Source organism: Carassius carassius, chromosome 21, assembly GCF_963082965.1.
Source record: "Carassius carassius chromosome 21, fCarCar2.1, whole genome shotgun sequence".
NCBI lineage: Eukaryota > Metazoa > Chordata > Actinopteri > Cypriniformes > Cyprinidae > Carassius > Carassius carassius.
The window spans coordinates 30182486-30209295 of NC_081775.1; the positions used below are offsets into that span (position 1 = coordinate 30182486).

General features: G+C 34.8%; 1 protein-coding gene across 2 annotated transcripts in view; it reads right to left on the reverse strand.

Moving 5' to 3' along the window:
* Positions 1–26810, reverse strand: part of LOC132098113 (stalled ribosome sensor GCN1-like) — a 54113-nt gene that overhangs the window by 3517 nt on the left and 23786 nt on the right. For both annotated transcript variants that reach the window (XM_059504257.1, XM_059504256.1), the window contains exons 27-55: positions 26695–26775; positions 26463–26606; positions 26268–26392; positions 25221–25410; positions 24133–24203; positions 23173–23338; positions 22096–22290; positions 20674–20920; positions 19066–19187; positions 17564–17678; positions 16709–16888; positions 16403–16623; positions 14095–14163; positions 13880–14018; positions 13551–13747; positions 11675–11817; positions 11475–11592; positions 11118–11333; positions 10319–10483; positions 10078–10239; positions 9510–9602; positions 7940–8083; positions 6310–6579; positions 4833–4946; positions 3753–3983; positions 3478–3671; positions 2507–2621; positions 770–866; positions 514–662 (exon numbers count right to left, since the gene is read on the reverse strand). In XM_059504257.1, coding sequence (XP_059360240.1) covers positions 514–662; positions 770–866; positions 2507–2621; positions 3478–3671; positions 3753–3983; positions 4833–4946; positions 6310–6579; positions 7940–8083; positions 9510–9602; positions 10078–10239; positions 10319–10483; positions 11118–11333; positions 11475–11592; positions 11675–11817; positions 13551–13747; positions 13880–14018; positions 14095–14163; positions 16403–16623; positions 16709–16888; positions 17564–17678; positions 19066–19187; positions 20674–20920; positions 22096–22290; positions 23173–23338; positions 24133–24203; positions 25221–25410; positions 26268–26392; positions 26463–26606; positions 26695–26775 — 4473 coding nt within the window. The remainder of the gene's footprint in view (positions 1–513; positions 663–769; positions 867–2506; positions 2622–3477; positions 3672–3752; positions 3984–4832; positions 4947–6309; positions 6580–7939; positions 8084–9509; positions 9603–10077; positions 10240–10318; positions 10484–11117; positions 11334–11474; positions 11593–11674; positions 11818–13550; positions 13748–13879; positions 14019–14094; positions 14164–16402; positions 16624–16708; positions 16889–17563; positions 17679–19065; positions 19188–20673; positions 20921–22095; positions 22291–23172; positions 23339–24132; positions 24204–25220; positions 25411–26267; positions 26393–26462; positions 26607–26694; positions 26776–26810) is intronic.

The window sequence follows — 26810 nt, forward strand, 5'->3', positions numbered from 1 at the left end:
AACCTTTCATTAATCATAATAGGAGCACTTTAAAACACACAAAAGTATAAAGTTTATTCAGTCATGTAAAGATTTAATTGCCTGCACTAAATGTCATGAAAAAAACACTGCTTGTATGATAAATTTATGATTTTTAATATATTTAAACTTAATTTAATTATTTAAAAGTTCTTAATTTTATATTTTAGAAATCAGAATAGGGACAATAGTCTGGAGACAAATAATTTTCCATTCCCTTGGTTTCTTTTTTCCTGTACTTGTCTGGGAATGACAACAATTTAATTCTGTATTTTCCAGACAGCACAAAACGCCCTGAGCTTTATTCGGTATGAAAAGCTGCTGCAATTAGCTTCTATGAGGAAGAACCAGGAACGTTTTAAAGGTTTGAGCAATGAACAACCGTTTGAATATTCATTAGATTAAGATTTATTTGGCCCTAAACACAGGCATTTTTTGGCCTCCCTGGGTTACAACAAGAGTTTTATTTTCTGCTGATTCACTGCGGTGTCTTACTCTGTCTGCGGTGGCGCTGGATAAGACGGCCTCCAGCACAGACGAGCTGTACTCCTCTGAACACAGCCGATCAGGAGCGGACTTCTCCGCGATGGCCAGAGCCAAACTACGGCCGTGACGCACCATCCAGTCCACGCCAGACACATCTGCTGCAGACCAACAGATCACATGAGAGGATTCAGTTCTACATTGAAGTGCTTTTATTGATGCATCTCATCCCAAATCACTGGCAGACCCGAGATGTGTGTGATCTTACCGAGGACATGCTGCTGTAACACACTCTTCAGCTCCTCTTCTGACAGGAAGGCACACAGCTCGCCAACACAGCCTGCAGAGGCCATTCTCGTGGCATCCTACACACACACACACACACACACACTATAAATAGACAATCTTTAAGTATTTCTGTATGCATGCATGCATTTATTTATACAAACAATCACTAAGTATCGTCTTTAATAGGACTAACATAATATTTTCAGATAGCAATGTCTATTTATAATATATTTAATTATTTCAAACTTATGCATATATACACACACAATATAACTCGACACAAGAACGATTTAAATTATTACATTTATATTTGAATCTTGTTAATTTATATATGTGAGTAAACAAAAAAAAGCAATACTAGCAGTGTTATTGTAGTAGCAAGATACTATAGCTTTTTATTTTTAGTTCTAGAAATTTTGATGTATTTTTGATATTTTTATAAGTTTTAGTTCTTTATTTAGTACTTTTAATATGTCTATATAGTTTTGATTAATTTTGTTTTAGTTATTTCAGGGTTAAATTAAATGAAAATGAGAAATGTTTGCTGTGCAACCTGCTTTTTTTCACTTTTTATTTATGGTTTTAATTTTATTTAACCATGATAACTAGGGGTGTAACGGTACACAAAAATCACGGTTCGGTACGTACCTCGGTTTTAAAGTCACGGTTCGGTTCATTTTCGGTACAGTAAGGGAAAGAAAGGCAGACATTAAACTGCAGGTTGTTTATTACTATAAACTTTTTTTTAACAATTTGTTTACATATACAATACTTTTTAATAAAATATATATAAAATAAAAAAAGAATAAGAAATAAAATACTGCTGCAAAGTTCTCCACTAAATAAAATACTCTCAGTCTCAAACCAATATCATATAATAAAATATAATGAAAAATATAAATAAATAACTATGATTACAGTGCAGCATTACCAATCCCAGCTTGTAGGCCTGCTCATATTTAATATATATATATATATATATATATATATAACTTTTCCAAAGTGTAAAGTGCAGCATCAACAGTTTCAGTTTTTAGACCTGCTCAGATTTCATTATTGCGTTGGACTGATCTGAATTAAGAGCAAAGGTCTGTTTAAATGCAGACAGGAGCTGCGTTTGAATTACAATCGTTGTTTTCCTAGTTGTAGTGATGTTCACACTCGCGTGATGCCTTTTGAAAACATTAGGCCGGGGACACACTGGCATATTGCACCTGTCAAACATAGTCTATTTTGCCGTCAATACTGTTGACGGTGTCCTTTATCAGTAGGCTTTATATTTATGCTCAACATGAAGTATAGATATTGTTGTCGTGAAGACAAGATTCTGGTCTGTCGGCGGCCTCCCACTATGTCACCTACAACAGCAGCGCGCCAGCGCCGCATCAGGCATGATTCTGGTGTGTAAAGACACAGAAAACGCGAAGCAGGTGTCACGCAACTGACACGCAGCAGAAACGCCACGCTCACGCCACACAGCCAGTGTGTCGCCGGCCTTAGAATCAGCTGCAGGGCGGGATTTGCGCTGAACGCGGAGACTTCCGCCACTTAATATGTTGGTTTGGAAACACGAAAATGTATATGTTCCGCACACAAAATATTGCATTCGGTCATTCGGTACACACGTGCACCGTACCGAAAGCCCTGTACCGAAACGTTCCGGTACGAATACACGTACCGTAACACCCCTAATAATAACCCTAACTAGTAGCTGTACCTCATCATGTCCCAGCATGCCCAGCAGTGTGGTGGTGATGTTCTTCCTGATGGAGGGGTCGACCTTTGACCCTGCACCCTGGATGACGAAGCGCAGGGCCTGCAACATCGTCTCCCTGCAGAATAAAGACAATAACAGAGTGACTGACGAGCACAAAATAACTTCTCTACAGAAGATACAGAAGTAGCAAGTAGCAAGAGCTACTGATAATTAATACTAGGTGACTAATTAATTTGGCAAAAACTATAGCATTTATGAATGATTAGCTACTGCCAGCTAGTCAATGTTTGATTAAAAAATAAAAAAACTTTCAAAAATCATTTATTTTTCCAGGGGTGGCCACAAATGTGTCAGTATCTGGGATACTTAAATCTGATTGGTGTCATTCTTTTATAATAAGCATTTAACGGTAAAATTGCTAATTGCTAATCACTCTTCACTGTTTATTATCACCTAAGAAAATTACTTAAACCAATATTCCATATTAAACTACTTGGTAAGAAAATGTATACTTTTATTAGCACAGATGCATTAAATTGATCAAAAGTGAAAGTACACAAATAAATGCTGCTCTTTCGGACTTTCTATCCATCAAAGAATCCTAAAAAAAAATGAATCAAGGTTTTCATAAAAACTTAAGCAGCACACCTGTGTTTAACTTTGATGATAATTTAATTATTTTATTGATATTATGTTTATTGAGCAGCAGTGACACTGAAGACTGGTGTAATGATGCTGAAAATGCATCTTTGCATCATAGAAATAAATTATATTTTAAAGTTTATTCAAACAGAAAATGGTTATTTTAAAGTGTAATAATATTTTCACAATATTTCAGATTTTACTGCATTTTTGATCAAAAATAAATGCAGTTGGTTGAGCAGAAGAGACTATTTTTCTATACAGTACTGATTACTATTTGTAATCTTCATGCTATAACTGCTGCAGAAGTGTGCATTTGTTTTCCTCACCGGACTCCAGAGTCCTCTGCGTTACGTATGGCCGTCAGCTGTTCTGCGAACAGTGGATCTACTTTAGTGTGTATGGAGACCAGCTGACCCAGAGACTCGGCCGCCCGCAGCCTCACGGCCCGGCTGGAGTCCTGCAGGGCCTTCAGGAAGGTGGTCTGGAGCTGCGGCAGGAAGGGTTTCAGAGCGATGCCCACCTGCGCACGAGAGAGGAGTTAAGAGTGTGAGTTATGAGTGCTCTTCATCAGCATGAGGACCGAGGCGTGATGGACACTGACTTTGGCCAGCAGCAGAGTGAGCGTCTCCAGCAGAGCAGTCTTCACATTCCAAGAGAAACGGTCTCCCAGTATACGGATGAGCGGTCCGGTGATGCTGACCACAGAGGGCCGCAGAGCCTCCGCTGATGTCAGCTTAATGACTCCGCCCAGCGCACGAGCCGCTTCCTCCTTCTGCTCCGGACTTCCTGTCAGCACGCCTTCCCTCAGCACGGGGAGAATACACGTCACTCCCTGAGGAAACATACACAGCATGTACATGACTGCAGGATCATTCCTATACTATTACAGCACTTATTATTATCATTGTGAATTAGCTTTTTTATGTTAATTTTAGTTTTTTTGTTGTTGTTGTAATTTTATAAATTATTTTTATTTCGCTTTAATTTGATTTTGTTTTAATTTGTACATATTTTTTTGAAAAGTTGCAAACTAACAAAACTTTTATTTTCATAAAGCCTGTATTAAGAAAAACACTTTGCTTTTGTATATATATATATTAAATTTAATTAAATGTATGCATTTAGACACTTTTATCCAATATATAAAATTTTAATAATTATATTTAGCTTTATATATATATATTTTTTGTAAATTTAGTACTGAGTTCAAGTTTATTCTTATTATTCATTCTTATTATTCACTTATAAAGTTTTCAATAGTTTGTTTACAATAATAAAACTTTGATTTTCATAAAGAATTGCTGGAAAGGAATACTTTGCTTTTCTTCTTACTGCCACAAACATGTTTTTTTACTTACTACTACAACCTAATAAATATAGTATGTGAAATATTTTTTTCAGTTTTATTCAGCAAGTGGCATCCAGTTATAATCTTTACAATAAAAACTGTTGTTTTGAATTTTGAAACTTGTGTAAAAACTGTTGGCTGTCCTGTCAAATAATGAGTCAAAGAATGAAAAGTTAAAATTCACAGTTGCTCCAGTATTTTTTGTCCTATGTAGTCTAACTGGGGATTCCAAACCACATATTTCCACAAGTATCAGGCAGCGAGTCATTCTGAGCACTTCCATATTGATTATGTGCTATCAGAGTTGAGTTTTGCTCTGTAAGTGATTCTTACCTTCTTGGGCAGACAGAAGCCAGGTAGGTGTTGACCTTTGACCTCAGCGGCAGCAGAGCGAATGTCCCTGTGTAGGTCATCAATCAAGAACAGCTGACTGCCAGCATCTAGTTTCTGCACAAACACAGTGAAGTTATGAGAACTGTATCGACCAAACAACAATATAAGTAATATTTCATGTTTAAATTCAGGTAGCAGCATAACTATAATAAATAAAGGACAAAGAAGTCTGCATCACCAAGTCTGCATTTAGTTGATCAAAAATAGTTAAAATTATTCAATTATATTACCATTTAAAATAACTTTTTTTTTATTTATTTTTTTTATAAATGTATTGTAAAATGCAATCTATTCCTGTGATGTGCAGCTGAATTTTCAGCATCATTCCTCCAGTCTTCAGTGTCACATGATCTTCAGAAATCATTCTAATATGATGATTTGTTGCTCAATATTTCTGATTATTATAAACGCTGAAAACAGCAGAGGAAACGGTGATCAATTCAATTTTTCTGGATTCTCTGATGAAAAAGTTCAAAAGAACAGTGTTTTTTATTTGAAAATCTAAAAATATTTTCTAACATTATAAATGTCTTTACCCAATTACTTTTGATTGATGTATTACCTCCTTGCCAGGGGGTGGCCAGGTGGTGGTTATGATTAGATGATTAAAGATGATTAAAGCTGCAAACTTTGCATGTATACGCAGCATGCAAGAACGTTATTCAAATGCATGTACTTAAATGTATTCTATAATTCGAGAATACCTAAGGCACAAACTGATAAGTATTTTTATTTGTAATTTAATGCATAGATAAATGTGAGCACAGTGCACTTATACTAGTATAAGTGTACTGTGTTCACGTTTATTTTTGCATTAAATTACAAATTTTACAAATCTAGTAGAACATATATGAAAATGAAAATTGAAATGCATAAAATAACACATTTTATATCCTGGCATTTATGTCTACTGTTGACTTCCAGCCATTTTCACATCTTTCTGCGTGTCTCATCCATTAGTATGCAATATTGGAGAGCAAGCATTTGGGAGTTTTGAGAAGTTGAATATTAAATATTAAAAATATATCAAATTCTTAAAAAAATAAAAAAAAATCACTGACTCCAAACTTCTCCACAGTAATGTATATACAGCAAATTATTGTAATATCTTCCAAACACTTTAATACATTAGTAAAGTGAGTATGTATGTGTGTGTGTATATATATATATATATATATATATATATATATGTGTGTGTGTGTGTGTGTGTGTGTGTGTGTGTGTGTATAACTTGTTTATGCTACTGAATTCTACACCTGAGAGGTTATTTAAAACACCTAAACATTACTAGCACATAAAGGAACATAAAAAACTAGTTTTCTTGTGGCTTGGATCACATAAAACAGATTATAATACCAGGTAAAGACAAGGACTTGTAGAAGTTCCACTGATGTACACGGATGAAAGCATCGCATACCTTTGTGATGGAGTTGATGGTGTCCCAGCTCTGGTTGAGCACCTCAGGGTTGGGGTCGTTCATGAGCCGCATGAGGCCGGACAGCAGCATGCGTGTGTGAGCGCTGTAGTCCAGCCGTGTTCGAGAGAAGTATCCGTTGAGGATGGTGACGGACGCCTGCCTCAGCCCAGCGTCTGCTCCTCGCGTGGCCTCCAGCAGATCCTCAATGATGATTCTCTGGCCCACTTCATCCTCCACCGAGAGGATCACAGCCTGACAGTTGCTCAGCTCCTGCACAAGACCAGAAACACCACATTTACACAGTCAAATAATTCTGATTCCTAATAATTTCCGTTGCAGAGAAAGTTGTGTGTGTGCATTATTGATCCAAATGATGATTTTTGTTTATGTTTAATAAAAAAGTATTTTCTGCTCACATATATCTCAGTCTATATTTACTTGATCAAAAATACCAGTAAAAATTGTGGAATAATATTACAACTGAAAACATTTGTGCTGCTTCATATTTTTGTTCAAACCTTGATGCATTTTATTTTTCAAAATTCTTTTAATGAATAAAAAGTTCAAAAGAACAGCATATATTTAAAAAACATTTATGCAACTGTAATATTTTAAGATTACGGTCACTTTTTTATTACTTGCTCTTTGCGGAGTAAGTGTATTAATTTTTTTTTTCAATCTTTTAAATCTAACCCTAAAACCTTTCTATGGTAATGTATCATGGTTTTCACAACAACACGAAGCAAATTAGCAATACAACCATTTTCAACATTGATAATATTAATAATAATAATAAATGCTTATTGAGCAGCAAATCAGCATATTAGAATGATCCTTCAGAAATCATGGAATAAATTACATTTTAAAATACATTCAAATAGAAAACACTTGAATTGTAATAACATTTCAAATTATACTTCATTTTTGATCAAATAAATGCAGCATTGAGGAGAAGGCTGCCCCCTAATTGTCGGCTAATCACAGAGAATGTAAAGACGTTTATTTGTACGCACTCACAATGACAACAAAACGTGCTTTTGTAAAATAAAGAAAGCAAACCGGCTCGGGCCTCTGTGAACGAGCATGAACCTTCATGTATATATTTGCCTTGCAGACATTAAAAATATATATCGAATATATAGAGAGTGAAATGTCTACTTTCAAATTAATCAATTCAAATGGAAAACTAATATACTCAGATTATGCAATCTGTATGAAGCATACATACAGGCGCATCACTACTGCAGAGATGACGAGTCTGTCGCTGACTTCATGTCTTAAACCGAAAATAAAGAAAGCATTAGTTTATCAAATTATTAAAATGTTAATGAAGTCTCCTTAATGTTTTTTTCCTGACACATTCATAATCATAGCTCCTGCAGTGCGCTGTGGCAAGCTTTATGAGTGCACTTGAGCGCTTATTACGCTTTGTAGGCAATTAAAGGCTCATTATGATCTAAATGGTTTATTAATAAACGTGTGATTAGTCGACTAATTCTAAAACTAGTCGACCAGAAAAAAAACCTTGGTCGAGGGCAGGCCTATCAAAAACATTAAAATATCTTGATTATTCCAATATTTTTGACCAGTAATGGATGTAGTAGAAATGATTGACAGCAGTCATGTTCACCTGCAGGCACTCGTCTGAGCCCAGCTTGTCTTTGAGAGAGGAGAGCAGCGCGGGAAGAATCACCCCGAGGTGTTTCGTCAGAGCGTCTCCTGCCACAGCAGACAGGAAGGCCAGGACACGCGTGTTTACAGGAGGAGCCGTCAGCTACAGAGGATAAAAATAAAGCGTTAAATAACACCATCTGGAATGGAATCCAGATTTAAAGTCCACATGAAATCAAAATTGATTATATTTACTTTGTTCGCCTAAATTGATCGTTTTGTGCTGAACAATTCATCCATGCGAGTCAAAAAAAAAAATTTTTGGCTTCATAATCTTTAATCAAAATCTGAAAATGCCCCTCCCCTCTGCATTGGAGGACCTTCACTGATGACGTAGGCTTGAGGAATTTGGTGTCTGCTTAATCCGTAACCACGCCCCTCCAACTGACAGTAGACAGGCTGCCTGTGTGTTTGCAAGCACTGACAGCACGTGAAAGGAGAGATGGCGAGGAGGTGCATTGTTCCTGTTCTTCATCTTCCTCCTCCTCCTGCTGCAAACTAAATTGCGGTGATTCAGGTGGCGAGTAATCCTCAACAACCGATTGTAAACTTGTTTAGATCTGCCTGCATTTTTTTAAATTAAACACCTACTTATCTAGATCCAATCAGGTGCTAGTTGGAAAATAAGCCACGCCCACTATTTGCCTCATTTATTATTCCGTTTCTCTCGGAAATACGTCACAACACTACAGAAAAGTCGTTTGCAACTTCCGTTTCATGGGGACTTTAACAGTTAAACAAGTGCAAGGAAAACACTATAATTTGCTGTTATACTCCATATAACTTCATATACAAGCCAGAAACTAAGCCTTTTTTTGCACAGGCCTATCTAAAGGGTTAATGGTCCCACCTAGTGATCAGCTGTAAAAATAACAAATTTTACCTCTTCCCAAAAGGGAAAACCACAAACAATCAAGAATGCATGATTATATTTGGTCATGGCTTTGCAATCAAAAAATGTTGTTATAATGGATGTCAATGGGGCAAAAACAGCCACCAACAACAAATTAGGGAGAAAAAATTTAAATCTAATGCTGCACAAAAACTAAAAAAGCATCAAAGCCAATGTTGCTACTAATCTTTGACATGCCCAAGATTGTGATAAAAAGTAAAAAAAAAATTCAGCCACAATTACTTCTATATTGAAAATAAGTTATTTTGTGTGTGTTTTTTCCCCCAAATCAGTGACATCATTTATGAACTTGGCAATTAAAGAGTTAAAATCTTGGATTTTTAAAAAACATTTGGTAGTTTCAATCAAGACTGAAGTTGATTAACAGATTTATGCAAAAAAAAAAAATGAATCTGACACATTTATACAGCAGTTTAATTGAGTGGATGTTTTCATCCCGAACATACCGAAAGGGTAGTGAATTTGAACAATCCACAAGGGTTAAAAGTAAGACATTTAGCCCCCCAAAAAATCTTTTATTATATACTTTGTTATTCAAAAGTCTGGATATACAAGGTTATTAATCTTTGCTTATGCACAGATTAGTTCAGAAAGGCAGCTAGTAAAGAGAACTCACCTTAGGCACCAGGTAAGGCAGGACAGATCGACTCTTCACAGCCATGACCTGTTTCAATCCATCCAATGCAAACTCTGACGTCTCCTCGTCCTCCTGCAACAAAAAACAAGCAGATTTTAATTCACCATACATACTGTTTTGAAGCAGACTGGATAGATAGAAACTGGCAACTGAGAAGTAGAGAACTAACAGTACTGTATTTATTTATTAAATAATCAGAAATGTTTTTTATCTGCATATAAGAATGTTTCTGATGGATCATGTGACACTAAAGACTGGAGTAATGATGCTGAAAATTCAGCTTTGATCAAAAGGAATAAATTACATTTTACACTACATTCAAATAGAAAACAGTTATTTTAAAATGCAATATGATTTGACAATTTAAACTGTATTTTTGATTAAATAAATGCAGCTTTGGTGAGCAGAAGAGTCTTCAATCAAAAACCCAAACGCATATGTATATTAGATCTACTGAGCATAATTTAAATTAACTTTGTTTTCTTATTTATTAACCCAAAAGTGACAATTCTGTCATTGCTTATTAATTGTGGGAAGGAGGCAGTACCAGTTGTTTGAGCAGTGTAGGCAGGATGTCGTCGAGGGCCTGGTGACCGATGGTGGCATGGAGCTGCTCGAAGGTTTTGGCAGCCGCTTCACGAACCTCCTCCAGAGGATCACACAGGGCCTTACGCACGGTGGGAACCAGAGACTCGGAGAACACCAGAACCTGACACAAAAACACAGCTTCACCATGATGACGTGAACAGAAGGAACCCGCTGAGCGTATTTTATCAGTTCCAACTCACTGCGTCTCTGCTGGTGGACTTCATGATCTCACAGAGGCCGATGCACACACCCTGCCTCTCGTCGCTCTTATCCGAGCGCAGACCCTCCTCCAGGATGGGAATGATTTCAGGCAGGATCTTCTCACCTAGTTTCTTCACCAGGTCACCCAAAGTACGAGCAGCGATCTGGAAACACAGATTAACGTGAACAGCGTAAGCAATGGAGGCATTACATTTTTTTCTGTAGAGAAGCATGGACTGATCCATCATCGGACTATAAGTCGCACCTGAGTATAAGTCACATCAGTCCAAAAATCCGTTATGATGAGGAAAAAAACATATATAAGTCGCACTGGACCATAAGTCGCATTTATTTAGAACCAAGAACCAAGAGAAAACATTACCGTCTCCAGCCGCGAAAGGGCGCTCTGTGTTTTCAGTGTAGACTACAGGAACACTGAGCAGCATAGAGCGCCCTCTCGCGGCTGTAGATGGTAATGTTTTAACTTGGTTAATGTCTCTTAGTTCATTTCTCTTGGTTCATGTCAAAATAATTTTCATAAATAAGTCGCACCTGACTATAAGTAGCAGGACCAGCCAAACTATGAAAAAAATTGTGACTTATAGTCCGGAAAATACGGTAGTAGCTATTATAAACATTCTTTTCTTTAATATTTAAAAAAGACAATGAATATGGAAAATTAAATTATAGATGCTTAGTATGATGCTAAAATAAATTAAATCTAGTTAACATGGAAACAAATGCATCTTTTGCTGGCCATAAAATGAAAAGGGACTTCAGTTTGTGGTTGGATTGTACCGTTCTCTTGTCTGGGCAGGTGGAGGCCAGGAAGCCCAGCAGCAGTGTGAAGAGAGTAGGCAGGATTTCTCGCAGCGTTCGAGGCGTGTTCGACACCACAATCTTCCACACGTGAAGAGACGCCTGTCTGACCACCAGCTGTATGTCTGAGCGGCCCATATAGAGCCCAGAAAGCACACGGTTGCGTCTCTCTGCGCCCAGCGCTCCAATAATGGCCTGGGGAAATATATTGCAAACATTTACACACAAAGTTTCTTGGGACACAACAGGAAGCAAGGGATATATTTTGGTCTTGTAATGAAAGCACAGCCATCAGACGCTGTCCTGTGGTCTGTTCCAGAGGCTCATTACGGTTACCTTAGTCGACTGGGCTGTGCCAAAATTGTCATCCTCTGATGCAGTCTCTGTTGTCATCTTTCCCGATACCCCGGAGATATGGAACAGCAGGTCGCCTAGCAACTGCACCGAGCTAAATCTAAGAGAACACAAACACTCAGCATCAGCATCCATCACTATGACAACCGTCTTCTGAAGTGATGGGGGCGGATGTTTGGTACCTGATCCTCCAGAGGTCATCAAACAGGCCCTGCTCCAGCTCTGGCAGCAGCAGAGCAATGGCAGTCTCGGCGTACATACTGATGATGCGCTGGCCGGCGCGTAGGGCCGTGTCTCGCACATACTCATTCTCATCAGCCAGAGCCTGAACAAACACACAATCACCCACCAAACAGTTTATCTATGCTTAAGAGACAACTAGATGACGAAAATATTTCTTTATAAATAGAATAAACAACCAACAAAAGACAGAAACAGATCAACAAGTCAACAACATAAAGCATATTAATTTGCTGGTAGCCATTATTTTCCACTGTATTTTTTCCCCATACTATGGAAGTCAATGGCTACCAGCAACTGTTTGGTTACCGACATGCTTTAAAATATCTTCTTTCATGTTGAACATGTTGAATCGGGACATGTCAAAAATCTAATTGGATGTTCAGTTTAGCGAACGAGTCAGATTCACAAATGACCTGCTCTTATAATCTGATCGTGGTTGTATCTCTGTATTAGTGCTACTGGATCTTAGTGCTGCGTTTGACAGTATTGACCACAACATTCTTTTAAATAGATTAGAAAAACGTTGTTGGCATTAGAGGAAGTGCATTAGCATGGTTCAAATCATACCTATCTGACAGTTCCTAGCAGTGAATGAAGAGGTATCATATGGATCACAAGTGCAGTATGGAGTACCTCAAGGCTCAGTACTAGGGCCGTTACTTTTAATGCTTTACATGTTATCCTTCAGGAGATATCATCATGAAACATGGTGTTCGCTTTCAATGTTATGCTGATGATACTCAGCTCTAGATTTTTTCATGGCCCCGCGAAACATACCAATTAGAAAAATGAACGGAATACATAGTATATATATATAGTATAATATATATATATATATATATATATATATATATATATATATATATATATATATATATATATATATATATATATATAGTATATACATAGTATATAAAAAAAACTGGATGACGAGTAATTTCTTAGTGCTAAAGTTTTTTTTTGAGAAACATAGATTGACCCATATCCAGAATTTTTTTTTTTAGGAAAATGAATAAATTCTCTTAAATCAAGATTATGAAAATAAATCTATAAAATTATTTTCTTCATATTTATCAATTAACATCAATTTATTAATTAGTTTAAAAATAATTAAAATTACAATTTTAAATAAAATAATTAAAGAAAAACATTTCAATAATTTTTTTTATTAAGAAAAGAAATGCTTAATATTTCTCAAGCAAATATTAGTAACTAAATATTAGTTAAAAAAAAGATATAATAAATATATATATATATATATATATAAAATCTCAGTATTTATTTCCATAAATATTAAGTTAACATGTTCTTACTATAAAAATAAATATAAATGTATATAAATTAATATAAGACATTTTCCCATCAACGATGAATGTAAAATACAAATGAAAAAAGAAGTTTTTGTGAGTGCGGATCATGATCTCCTATACTAAGTAATTTAACAGACTGACGCAACAAAATAAAGATTAGAAGAGCGCAGACTCTTCCAACAATTTATAATAACTTATTAAAAAAAACAACTCAATATTTATTTTCTTAAATATTAAGTAAACATTTCCTTACTATATAAAAATTTTATTTATTTTTAACAGTTTGTTAAACTTAAGACTCATATTCTTATTAGTAATAAGAATTCATAAGAATTTATTAAGAAAAATATTAATTATTTTCCTGAATATTAAGAAAGTAAACAGGCTACTTAATATTAAAATAAACATTTAATAATAAATATATTTTTAACAATTCAAGAGTTTACATAAAGCTTACAAACTCAAAACGATGTGAAATTAAAAGTATTCAATCGTGCCGTCTCACCTTGAGGATGCAGGGAATGATGGGACCCACATATGGGGTGAATTTGTCCCCGAAGGTCAGAGGGAGGTAGATGAACATCATGATGTATCCGTCTCTGACGTGAGAGGCGATGTCCACCTTACTGGCCGTCTGAACCACATCTGGCATCAGTTTATCCAGCTTCTCCACACCTAACGCTGCCATAACTTCAGCCAAACCTGAAAGACGAAGATAAAGAGGTATGGAGAACACCATGAAAGTCAAAAGACAAAAACACACAGGTGCAGGTGTAATATACGTGTGCTGTAGCTCTCTGCTGCCCTCTAATGGTGCAGTGATGGTTCTCTCACCTTGAGCCGCACCGGATCGATCCACAGAGCTCTGTTCAGACGCCAGTGTCTCCATGAGCCACGGCAGCAGATCATCGAAACTGGACTCTCCCATTCCCTTCACCATAGCACCAAGAGCCTTAGCAGACACGGTCCGCACCTGATCGACAGACACCGATAAAAACACATTCACATATAACACAGTTAATGCCAGCAGGCTTCAAAAGCGCTCGTACCTCGGGCACGGGGTCCAACAGAGATGCTTTGAGTCCTGGAATCACGCTTGGCAGATACGGAGACAGATCCTGCAAGCAAATACAACACATAGAGATATTAAAGCCAAGAGCCACTCAAGGCAATGAGTTACAGTGATTTACCACGGTTAAGAGGTGATATTATCCAAAAGTATGGTGTCAATAAGGCCTAGTGGCTTGTTTTATTTTATATGAAAGCATTTTATTCTAATGATACATTTTCTGTTTGTTTGCATTGACTTTTTGGCTCTACACACCAGAAGCAACAAGATTCCACTTATTTGGAGCACAACAATTTCTTCATATATTGATACTAATAATATTTTACATAATCTGAATGAACAATTATTTCACCTAATGAATCCAACTGTACATGAATGTTAAAACCACATTATCTGGTAAACAACATCCAAACAACTAAATTAATTGCTGAATAAGTAATAAACCTGAGAAAAATAAAATTTTACTAGTATTTCTATTACACTTCTAGTTAAAAAATGTTTTTCATGATTTAGAAAGAAGCTCAATTTCCCCATTATTACTCCAGATCCTTCAGAAATCATTCCAAAATGCGGATCTGCCGCTCAATACATATTTCTGATTATTAACAATGTTGAAAACTGTTTTTATTTCTGGATTCTTTGATTAATAGAAAGTTCAAAACAACAGAATTAACGTAAATTGAATTGTTTGATCAAATTAAAGTATAAATAAAAGTATTACTTACTTAAAAAAAAATAAATAAATAAAGAAGTTGTTTTTATTGGCTCATCCAAACCAAAACAACAACAAAAAAAAGCTGAAACATTTGTTTTCTGAAAATCTAGTTTAGTATAAAATTTCATAACACCAGTTCTGGTGGGAAAAAAGGAAAAAAGAGGTTTTAAACCTGTTAAAGAGCACACATTAGTGACTTCAACACAATATTTAGTAGGGATGCACCGGTTGACCGGCCATAAATCGGAACCGGACGGTTTTTGCTTAAAATACGCGATCTGCAATCGCCTGGTTTTTGGTCTTTTTTCGGCCGATTTTTCCGGTAGTGCACCCACGTTCGCTATGTCATTTGTGTGGAAGTATTTCGAAATCTGTGCGTAGGACACGGGCAGCCGTTCAGCACTGGAAATGCAGAGCTTCATGTCTGAGGCACAGATAGCAGGAAGCGAACAGACGTTGGTGTACTGGCTGGCGCACAAATAAGAGTCCCTTTCCTGTGCACACTAAAGCTGCGCGAGCAGATCCGCACCCTGAACACGAGTAGACCGTGAAGAGATGTTCAGATCAACTTCTCACGTGTTGGATGAGAAACGAAACGGACTAAACTGTGACAAAACTGAAATGTGTTTTTTTTTGTAAAGAAGAACTTACATACACGTTTGAAAATCCAGAAGTAAACGTCAGTTCTGCTTAGGATGATTATTTTTATTTTACCTTAAAATTACATAGACTTAATTTGATTTAAAAAATCACCTGCTGTAGCACACTGAATTTTTTTTTTCATTCATCCAATTAAAATGTTTTAGGGTAATGATTCAGATCTATATTTTTTTAACTTGAGACAATAGTTATTTATTTTTCATTGGCTCAAGTAAAAAAATATAGATGTGAATCATTTCCCTAAGTTTTTTTTTAATTGGATGAAACACTTTGCATCTTTGTTTTATTCGCACCGACATTATTTGATTTTAACATTTTGAAATAATATTTATATACCATACTTCTATTTAGTCTCACTGGTAAATACCTTTTTTTTTAATTAAAGCCAAATTTAAAAACTAAAACGAATACTGAATGCTGATTAAGAAACCTCTTATTGAATGTGTGTTGATTGTGTTGTTTGGACTGTAGAACTATGCAGTTATTGCATTTAATTTCACATGGTTACAGTTAATCTTTTCATTTAAGGCCAGTTCTCTGTAGTTTCAACTCAATTCAAAAACAAAAGCTAAATGCTGATGTCTGTAACATCTAAGTTTGTACTGAATGTAGGCTACTTTCTGTGCAGTTACTGCTGTTAATTTCACATGGTTACGGTTATTGTTTTCAATAGACAAAAGCCAGCTTGGCCTATTAAATACCATATAAACATCTTGTGTATGCACACTTTCCTTCTTTCTTGTTTGTTGCTTAAAGATAAAAAAAATAATAATCGGAAATCGGTATCGGAATCGGCCAGTTTGCTTGTAAAAAAAATCGGTATCGGAATCGGCCATGAAAAATCATGATCGTGCATCCCTAATATTTAGGATATAAACAGCACAGCTGTGTTCACATAAGTGTGATTTCCCACCTTCTGGTCAGTGAGCGAGTACATGTTTCCGATGATCTGCGCGGCCATCTTGCGTGTGTCTGTGGAACGGTCCTGAAACGCTCTCTGGACGATGGGCATAATCAGAGCCAGAGACGGAGCGTCGATGAAGTGCACAAACTTGGTGTCCAGCAGCGTTTGCAGACAGTGATGTGTCTTATGAGATGGGTCGGTCAAAGCGTCCAGCAGGATGGGGGAGATCGCTGTCAAATCCACAATGTCAGTTCAGTGATTATGTATGGATCAAACCTTAAAAGCTTTCATTAAAGCCCCAATAATATTTCATACCCAGGATCTCAGGGTTGCGGATGACGGAGCCGATCTGTCGGAGCGCTTGCTGACCGGCCTTCTGCACCTTCACGTGAGAGTCGGTCAAAACCTCCGTCAGTTTGGGAACGATGTTCGGCAGACACGAGGACAACTGCTTAGGAGCACAGTATGCCATCGCACCCAACAACTCCACCGAGCCTACAGACACAGCCATGAGAGCATTACAATACATTTCCATGTGAAGTACTCAATGATTAATAATAAATAATAATAATTATAATCTTACAATAAAAAAGCATTATAAAAAATGTCCTGCATTTCCTTAAAAGATACAATACAAACTAATACTAATAACAAAAACTATACATTTCACATTTAAAAATAATACTACCAATTAAATAATACAATTATGATGTGAAAGTGATAACGATTAATACAAAAAAGATCATAAAATGAAAAACTATACTTAGAATAATAAAAAAATAAAGATAATAAATTATGTAACATAATATATAAAAAAAAAAGATGTTTAATTGAAAATGCTATAAATATAAATAATAAAATAAGCAATGCTATGCATTTTTATGTGACGTGATAACATGAATTAATAAATAATAGCAATAATATTAATAATTACATAAAATAAAATATACTATAACAAAAAAATTATTAAACTATGTACTGCATTACACGAATAATAATCAAAAAAAAAAAAATATATATATATATTAAATTAAAATAAAATATATTATATTTAAAAACACTAATTAAAAAAAAAACATTAATTAAAATATAAAATAATAATTATATGTCTCCAGTAGACAAATGACTGAACACTACACTGCCAGAAATATTCTGCATCACAAATCAGACCTGCTTTGGTTCTCCAGGACTCCTCCTCCAGAGCCACCAGCAGAGACGGCAGCACCAGCTTCACGCCGTGAGCGCTCAGGTTCCTCATCACAGCCTTAGCACAGTCATCCGCCGCCTGACACACAGCAAACATCATGCAACATCTCAACGGACAGATACATTCATTTGTAACCTCAGTCTAACTAGATGAGACACAACACCGTCTGAGAGAGAAGTTTGCAGGACTTACTGAAAGCAAAAAAAAAATAGGGATGCACTGATGTATCCTCAATATACAACCATCGGCATATCGGCTATATAAGGAAGAAGGCTGATATAACAAACCGATGGTTTATTAATTAACTGCGTGAAGGCACCGAGTTGCATAATGACAATCCTAGAGCTGCTGTCTGCACTTTAATACTAATCAAATAACAAAAGATCGCACACTATTCTTGACCAAACAACTTTTATAACTTTTTTAAAGTGTAGCGGACCTCATCTGAATGATGACCACAACTTTACTGATGTTTATTATTGCATCGTTTTCCAGTCCCCAAAAAAACACCATAAGAGCCAAACGAAACAGCACGAGAAGTGCACATTAAACTCTCTCTCTCCGTTGCATTATCAACGTACATCGATTACACAAAACACTTATTAAAACTAACAGTAAACAAAATAAATAAATAAATAATTTATATATATATATATATATATATATATATATATATATATATATATATTTATTATATATATATATATTTATTATATATATATATATATTTAAATATATATATATATATATATATATATATATATATATATATATGCTTTCAATAACCATATAGCTCCTTAGACTAGAAAACCTGTCAAAATAAGAGTCCCTAAAGGAAATCTAATTTCTATTTTAACTTAAAATATTAAAATGTATACAGAAACAAATCAGAAGATTAATCATAATAAAGTTTGTTACAATAAAGGATGATTAATATGCATTTAATTTATACAGTTATTTTACATTTGTTTACTTTATTTCTGTACCTGAAAACTGTTAAACCTACCTTAAAAGCACTGTTTATTTAATATGTATCTTTGTTTTGTTGTATTTATGTAGGCCTGCTGAATGTTTAATTATTTGATGATGCACTAATAAAACTGCTAGTATAAATTAATGCAGGCATTTTTTAACTTTGCTGATTAAAAACATACGATCTATTTTGATGCTAAAATTTCAAATGAGAGGAAGTTACAAATATCGGTATCGGCCAATAAATGTTTGTTAAAATCGGTATCGGCCCCCCAAAAAAATCATATCGGTGCATCCCTAAAAAATACATAAAAAACCCTGCCACAAATTTGCTAATGATTAATGTATTTTATGCAGGATTTTGGACCAATGAGATTTCACTCAATTTTAAATTCAGCATGAGACACTTAAATACAGCGGCTGTTAAGGTTTATATGAAATGACCATCTGGTAATGATGCAAGTAAAAAAGTATAAAACAGAAGAGACTGTACCTCTCTGACGTACTGGTTCCCATCCCCAAAACAGAGCAGCAGGTGAGGAAGGACATGGACCACGTATGGCTCAAACAGCTTCCCCAGCATGTTACACAACATCTCAAACGCAAACAGAGCACCTGTCACAGAGAACACCACAAGCTTATTTCTACATTCAACCCTCACTACTCACTCTTTTCTTAATTTGATCATTTTCTTTCTTTACTCTGCATTTATATTTATTTGGGTTTATTTGATAGACAAATATCGGTAACACTTTAGAATAGGTAACACTTATTAGTTGCTTATTAGCATGCATATTACTAGAATATTAGCCATGTATTAGTACTAATTGAGAACCTATTAATGCCTTATTCTACTTGACGTAATTCTACAACCCTAATCTCACCCAAAAGAAATTAAGAATTTATTGAGAGAAATGTTGTAGTTAATAGTTAACAAGTGTAACCCAAATATCCAAGAGAAAAGACAGAGTTATCTGGAAACAAGCAGGGAACGGGAGCAGTACACAAGCTGGACTCGAATCTAGGGACGTAACGATAAACCGCAAGCACGTTGAAAAACGATTCAAATATGAGACGATTCAAATCTTTTGAGATGTTAAAATCGTGACTCATTAAGGGGTAGCAGTTTATGTGAATGTATGTCTGAGGGGAACTTACTGTCTTAAGAAAAGTTTATATGTTTTTTTATTTTATTTTATTTATCTTGCATCTGCATAATGCATATTAAAGTTCATAAGTGCAGCGCTGCTTCGTTTACAGCGGAAACCAAGGAAACGCTTTAAGCGCCACCTGCTGGCAGAGAGTGAATCTGCATCTCGTTCCGCTCGTCTGCTGTTTCTGATTAATGCAGTTATTTCTTATGTATTGTTTCACAAAACTGGAGTCAAATCATTCTATTTTTGCTTCAAATTTCAAAATTATACATTAAAAACTGCTCATGTTGCATCTATGCAGCATCTTTATTTGGATCACGTTTAAAATGCTGCTATTACCTGCCTCTAATTTTAAAGAGCACAGACAACTTATTTTGTTTAAATGAAGAGATTTCTTTTAATGTGTTATTTATTTGATTTGGGGCTTGTTTTAAATTTTCAATTCAATTTGTTCCTTAAATTAACATTATATAAAGATTTTGTTATTTAGCAGAAGCTTTTATCAAAAGCGACTTACAAATTAGGACAACAGAAGCAATAATATGCAAGTGCTATATTACTTCACAAAGAAACATGCAGCATTTTGTCCAAGCAATAATAAAATGATACATTTCATTTATAATTTGTCTTAAATCTCATAAAAAAGTGAATCGAATCGTGAATCGAGTGAAACTCGATTCATCATTAATTTGTTTATTCATAATAAACTAAACTTTAAAAAAAATATATTTTTAAACAAGCTAAACAAGTAACCCAGTTTACTTGTCTAGCTGCTCATTTATGAGGAGAAAAAAATTAAAAACATTATTTTTTATATTATTAGATAATTACATAAATTCTATAAATGTATTATAAAATATTATTCTAATTTTTTAAACATTATTTGTCCTGCCAACAAAACCCACTAAACTTTTAATTGAATTCAATGGTTTTCCTAAAAGCTTCACCTTCTCTGCGTCTGGAGTTCTTCTTGTCCTGGATGGCGTCTGTCAGAGTGGTCATGATGTCCTGCTGTTTGAGCGACAGGATGCCCAGACCTTTGACCAGCCCGGCCAGTCCGTACGCCGCTCCCTTCCTCTCAGCGTATTTGTCGCTCTCCAGCAGCAGCTGCAGGAGCTTCTTCACCATCCCACCGGCGTCCTCCTTTATAGCAGGAACCAGAGGAGAAAGACAGCTGGCCACCGACTCCTGGACCTGAGGACGACCAAAGACAGAGACACAAGCACGTTAATATACCAGATGACAGGACAGGACAATTTTGGGCTGAAGTACAATAATTTGAAAATCTGAGGGTGCAAAAAAAAAAAAAAAAAAAAATTCTAAATATTGAGAAAATCATCTTTAAAGTTGTTCAGATGAAGTTGTATGCATATTACTAATCAAAAATTATGTTTAGGCATGAAAGAAAAATCTATAATTTTGACCCATTCAATGTTTTTTTGGCTATTGCTTCAAATATACCCCAGAAACTTCAGACTGGCTTTGTGCTTCAGGGACACATGGCCAAGAAATTCGCTAAATGAATGCTCTCACTAAACCGAATTGAAAGGGAAAATGATAACTATACCAACAGATTAAAGAAAAAAAAAAAATTATATATATATATATATATATATATATATATATATATATATATATATATATATATATATATATATATATATATATATATATTTTATCTGTTGGTATAGTTATTTTCGCTTTCAGTTCAATTTTATATATTTATATATATATATATATATATATATATATATATATATATATATATATATATATATATATATATATATATATATATAATACAAATATTCATAAAATAGGTCTGTGCATTAAATCAGTGTTGGCTAAATATGAATATGCTTATACTGATGTCTAAATGGCACATTGGTTGGTTTTTACATTTTTGTTTCTACTTTAAATTTTGCAGTTAATTATTTATACAATTTAATTATTACACTCAGTTAATAAGTAACTTATTACCCATCTCAGATAATAGGTTTACAAGTACCACTTGTTTTCAAATATAAAAACCAATAAAAAATCAAGAATACTGAAAAAGAAAGTTAATAAATACCACCAGAACAATCAAATAGTTACTCAATTTTCAGTTAGTCACTTTAAATACTTAGAAGTAAACAATTGAAATAAATAAATATATAAAAATAAATACTTTTTTAGAATATAAAAACTAAAACCAAACTAAAAATGAACACCACAATTGAAATCCAGTTGAAAACCTGAAAAACTTAAAAAATTATAATAAATAATATATATATATATATATATATAAATAAACTAATTGAAAAACCAATACCATATAAACACTGGATGGATGTGAATTCCAACAAAACAGAAAAAGAGATGCAGACCTGCTGTGAGGGAGTGGAGAGGGCCGTGATCAGCTTGGCCACGATGGGTTTGACTTTAGGGTCACTCTTGTCCAGATGTTTGGCCAGAGAGCCCATGAGGATGACCACGCTCTGCCGCACAGAGTCATAGCTGGCGTCCTGCGGCGCGTTCTTCAGAAACTCCTCAAACACGGGCAGCAGAGAGTTCACGTTATCCTGAGAGACAAACACAGAGTCAGAGAGTGAGCTCTGCTTCAGGAGAACCAGCAGTAGCTGGTGACAGTAGCATTTATATATATTATCATCATTTTATTATTTCAGATTTTAAGATAGCTTTTATTGGTTTCAGTTTTTATTTTTTATTTGTAATTTTGTTACCGGTACATGCTTTTGCTTTATTTTACTGTTACTATTAAGACTTCATTTCTTGTACTTTTAGATAATTTTTTTTTTTTTCAGGCAGTAATTTTAGTGCTTCAATTAAAACTTTCAAAATTCAGTTTCTAATTTTCATTTAGTTAAATTTTTTCAACTATTTTATTATTAATTTCATTTTATGTAGATGCATATTCACCTAAAGTGTTTAAATGATTAAAATGTACATTATATCATGTACATTATAAATATATATCCATTGCATTTTTATTTTATTTACAAAAATGCATATTCACTATAGAAATGTACATTATTTTAGGAGGTAGAATAATGTATTGTAATGTACTGTTATTTTTCCACAATGCATATTTACTTTTATTTAGTCAATTATATTAGCTGGTGAAACAAAAGCAAATTTGTTATGTGCTTTTTGAAATATTACTATTTAGGTTTAATTTCTTTTTTACTTCAGTTTTAGTTTTAGTTCAGTTTTTGTTTTTCAGTTAGTAATTCGGTAACACTTTATTTTAAGGTGCCCTTGTTGCACATTACAAGCAAGTAACCCCTAAACCAAAGCTTAATCTCAACCATACAGTAAGTACATTACATTAATTAATATTAATCAGTACTTAAATGTACAATTACACTGTAACAAGGATAACTTAAGTTTATGATCTAATAATTAGTTTTAAGATTTATTTGGATGTTTTGATGTTTGAGTACCTTGCCGTGTGTGTTGAGGGCGGACAGCGCTGCGTCCAGCATGCAGCGTCGCACCTCTGCGTGTCTGTCGTTCAGAGCGTCCGGCACAAAGAACAGGAAGAGGGGCGTCACCTGACTCTCATCCAGGAACTCAGCCAGTTTGTTGAGCGCCAGAGCAATGCCACACCTGCAGACAGGAAACGCATCACTCAAGCCCTTCCCATGGAGGAATCTGATTGATTCTCATGACTCATAAAATTAATAGCCAACTGAAACAAAATAAACAAAATTAAAAAGTAATCATGTAAAAAAAAACAATCAAAAACACAAATTCAAAATAACTATAATTTTTATAATACCTATATCTAATATATTGCCATTGCCACAAATGTTATCAAAAGGCATCATAAATAAAAAACTAAACTTAAAAAAAAAAAAAAAAAAAAAGTTGACCAAAGATATAACGAATGAATAAATGAAGGAAGGAAAACTAAAACTAAAGATAAAGACTTAATTTAAGATTAAACTTAAATGGCAAAAAAAAAAAAAAAACTTTTTTTATATCTCTGCCATTGTCCAAAGACAAAAATAACTGAAAGTTAAAAATAAAGACCACAACTAAACTGAAATCAAAAATCAAAAAATATTAGAGACATTTTCTAAGTAATTATATTTTTATAGCAACTCTAACATGGTCACAGATGCTGTCTATATATATATATATATATATATATATATTTATATATATGGATCATAAATTAATGAATAAATAATTAAATGAAAACTAATAATTAAAACTAAAACTGAAATCAAAAACAGAAAACTAAAAATGAGAAGCTTTATTAATAGCTATGTTTTATTAACAGAAACTTACACAGATGTTGTCCAAAGATATCATGAATGAATGAATGAAAAAAAAAAAAAAATAGAGATACTCTCCAACTATAACTGCTGTAATAACTCATGGAGTCCTTCTCTCACCTGGCCTCCCATTGGTCAGGAGGAGCTTCAGAAATGACGCGTCCCAGAGTGTCCAGAACCGGAGGAGGTCTCTGAACACAAACATCACTGAGTGTTAGATCGAAGCCGTCCCATTCACTCATGCAAACCACAAACCACAACCACTGGGCTTCACAAGGACGGCCATTAAACTTTAAATAGTAGGGCAAATAATTAAAAATGACCGTCTGAGTGATTAAAGACAGTGATATGGCCCTATGAAATCCGTTGAATTTTTTTCCAAATTCCATTTTAATTTTTCTCGACTTTTTTTTAAATGGTTCAATTAAATTGTATTAATCAAAAAGTATGTCTAAATCATGAAACTTATACATTTTCCCATCAATTTATTAAAAGTTTAACAAAAATTACATGTTTAGGGCCCTATGAAATGTTTTATTTCTTCATATGTTTTATATTTTACCTAATTCTGTGTTTTAGCACGTCACATTATTTAAATGCATAAAAACAACGTAATTTATAAAAAAGAAAAATTCTTACAGTAACCTTATGAAATGGTTTTTTTTTTTCAGAAGTCCTGTTGTGTTTTAAAATTTTCTATTCATCAAATGAAGGCATAAAATATTAATTTAATTTATCTAAATTTAATTTATTTAATTACTGGAAATTAAGCAAACATTATTTTTTGGTAAACGAAGGGGATTTACTATTAAAATTAAAACATGGAAGAAATGTTTTGTGATTATTCCTTAAAAATAATGTTTGTTTCTTTTTAGTAGTAGTAGTAGGCTATGTACAGTCTGCCGAACAATAGTTATACATTTCTGGCAAATACTTGTCTTTAAACTAAACAGGACTTTTATTTTGACGGGTTGTCGTGAATACCTTTCCAGTTCTGTGTATGTGATGTGACGCTAGTTTTACTCAATTCAAACGTCAAATGCTCATGAAGTGACTCTCAGATCAGTTCTGGAGATGTTGTTCATGTGACTTTTCGACAGAGGGCCCTACAGTGAACGCAGCGGTTTTAATTTGACTGATTCAACTCAATCGCTGTTCTCTCTGGGAGGCTGCGGTGATGAAAGATGCATGTGTGGTGTGAGACTCACGTAGAGTTTCTGGTGGTAGATCTCAGTCAGTTGGGTCAGGACGGTGGCTGACTGCTCGTGGTACTGGCTGACGGCGCTGGACAGAGCCTCGGCCCCCGCCGAACGCACCGCCTCCTCGTGGTGGATCACATCCTCAATCAGGAGCGCACACAGCTCAGGAACCAGATCCAGACACAGAGCCTGCCAGAGTCTGAGACGAGACGAGACGAGACTCAGCACTGCACAACTACTCAACTCTAAACTTCAGTTCATTTTTTATTAATTTACACAAATGCATAAAGGGCAATTATTTTAAGCATGCAAAATCATATTTATTTATTTTTATCTTGACAAATGCATGCTCACTTTAAAAATGTCTATTATTAGTTGTATTTTTATTTTATACAATTGCATAATTTCAATTATTTTCAAGGGTGAAATATATTTTTTTAGTTTTACTTTGATATAAATAAATGTTCTCAAAATATAATTTTTGTATTTATAAATAAATATAATATAAATCCATATTCGCTTTAGAAAGTCAATTATTTTAGCTGGTGGAACAATGTATTATCTACTTTATATTGTCTTTTTTAAATACAAATTCATCTATTTACTTTATTTTAGGTGGTAAAATAATGTTTTTTTATTTTGACAAAAAATTTGCATTCAATTTAGAAATATTATTTTAGCTGCTGAAATAATATTTTTCTTTTATTTTCACTATTTTATTTACACAAGCGAGGATTCATGATTTTAGCTGGTGAAACTATTATTATTACCTTGTAAGATAATTCATTATGGATTTATTTTATTGACACAAATTTGAAATGTAATGACAAATATTAGCTATAAAAATTATACATCAACAGCAGTTCATTTCCACAAACTAACCCGGATTGCTGTCATAACAGCTGTGAACTGCACTGAAATCTACATAATAAACCATTTCCCAGATCCATGTTTTCAAATGAGCTTGTGTGTTGTTTCCTGCTGTGTCTGAGCACCAACCAAACTCCCATCAGGACCAGCACCAGAAGCTGGAGTGTGAAAATATGCACGACTCACTTCTCTGCCAGAGCTCTGACCTCCTCCTCCACATCAAATCTGGCCACCCACAGTCTCCTCAGCATCTTCAGACCGCTGGGGTCAGCGCTGTCGGTGGGCAACGCCAACTCCATCTCCAGCAGACCCTACAAGAGCTTGGATTAAAAGGATTTCATAATATGATGTCACATGCGTCAGAAAGAGAAAGGCACTGACTCTGAGCGCAGCGTCTCTGACGGAGAAGCACGAGGACTGTAAAGCCTCCAGCAGAACGTCAATCTCAGGTTGTTCGGCGAGCGCACATCCCTCCTGCCCTCCAGCGCTTGCACACAGAGCCGTCAGGCAAGCTGATGCCAGCACCTACAACACACACACACACACACACACAATCACAACTCTCCTCAAACAGTGTGTGTGTCTGAGTGCTGATCTGGATGTGAGTCTCTACCTGGAGGCGAGGGGTGGACGTGCCGATCACTTTGGTCAAGAGCTGCAGCATTCGGACTCTAGGAAGCAGCTCTGGGCCATTCTGGACATACAGAAAAACGTTAATCACAAACTGCT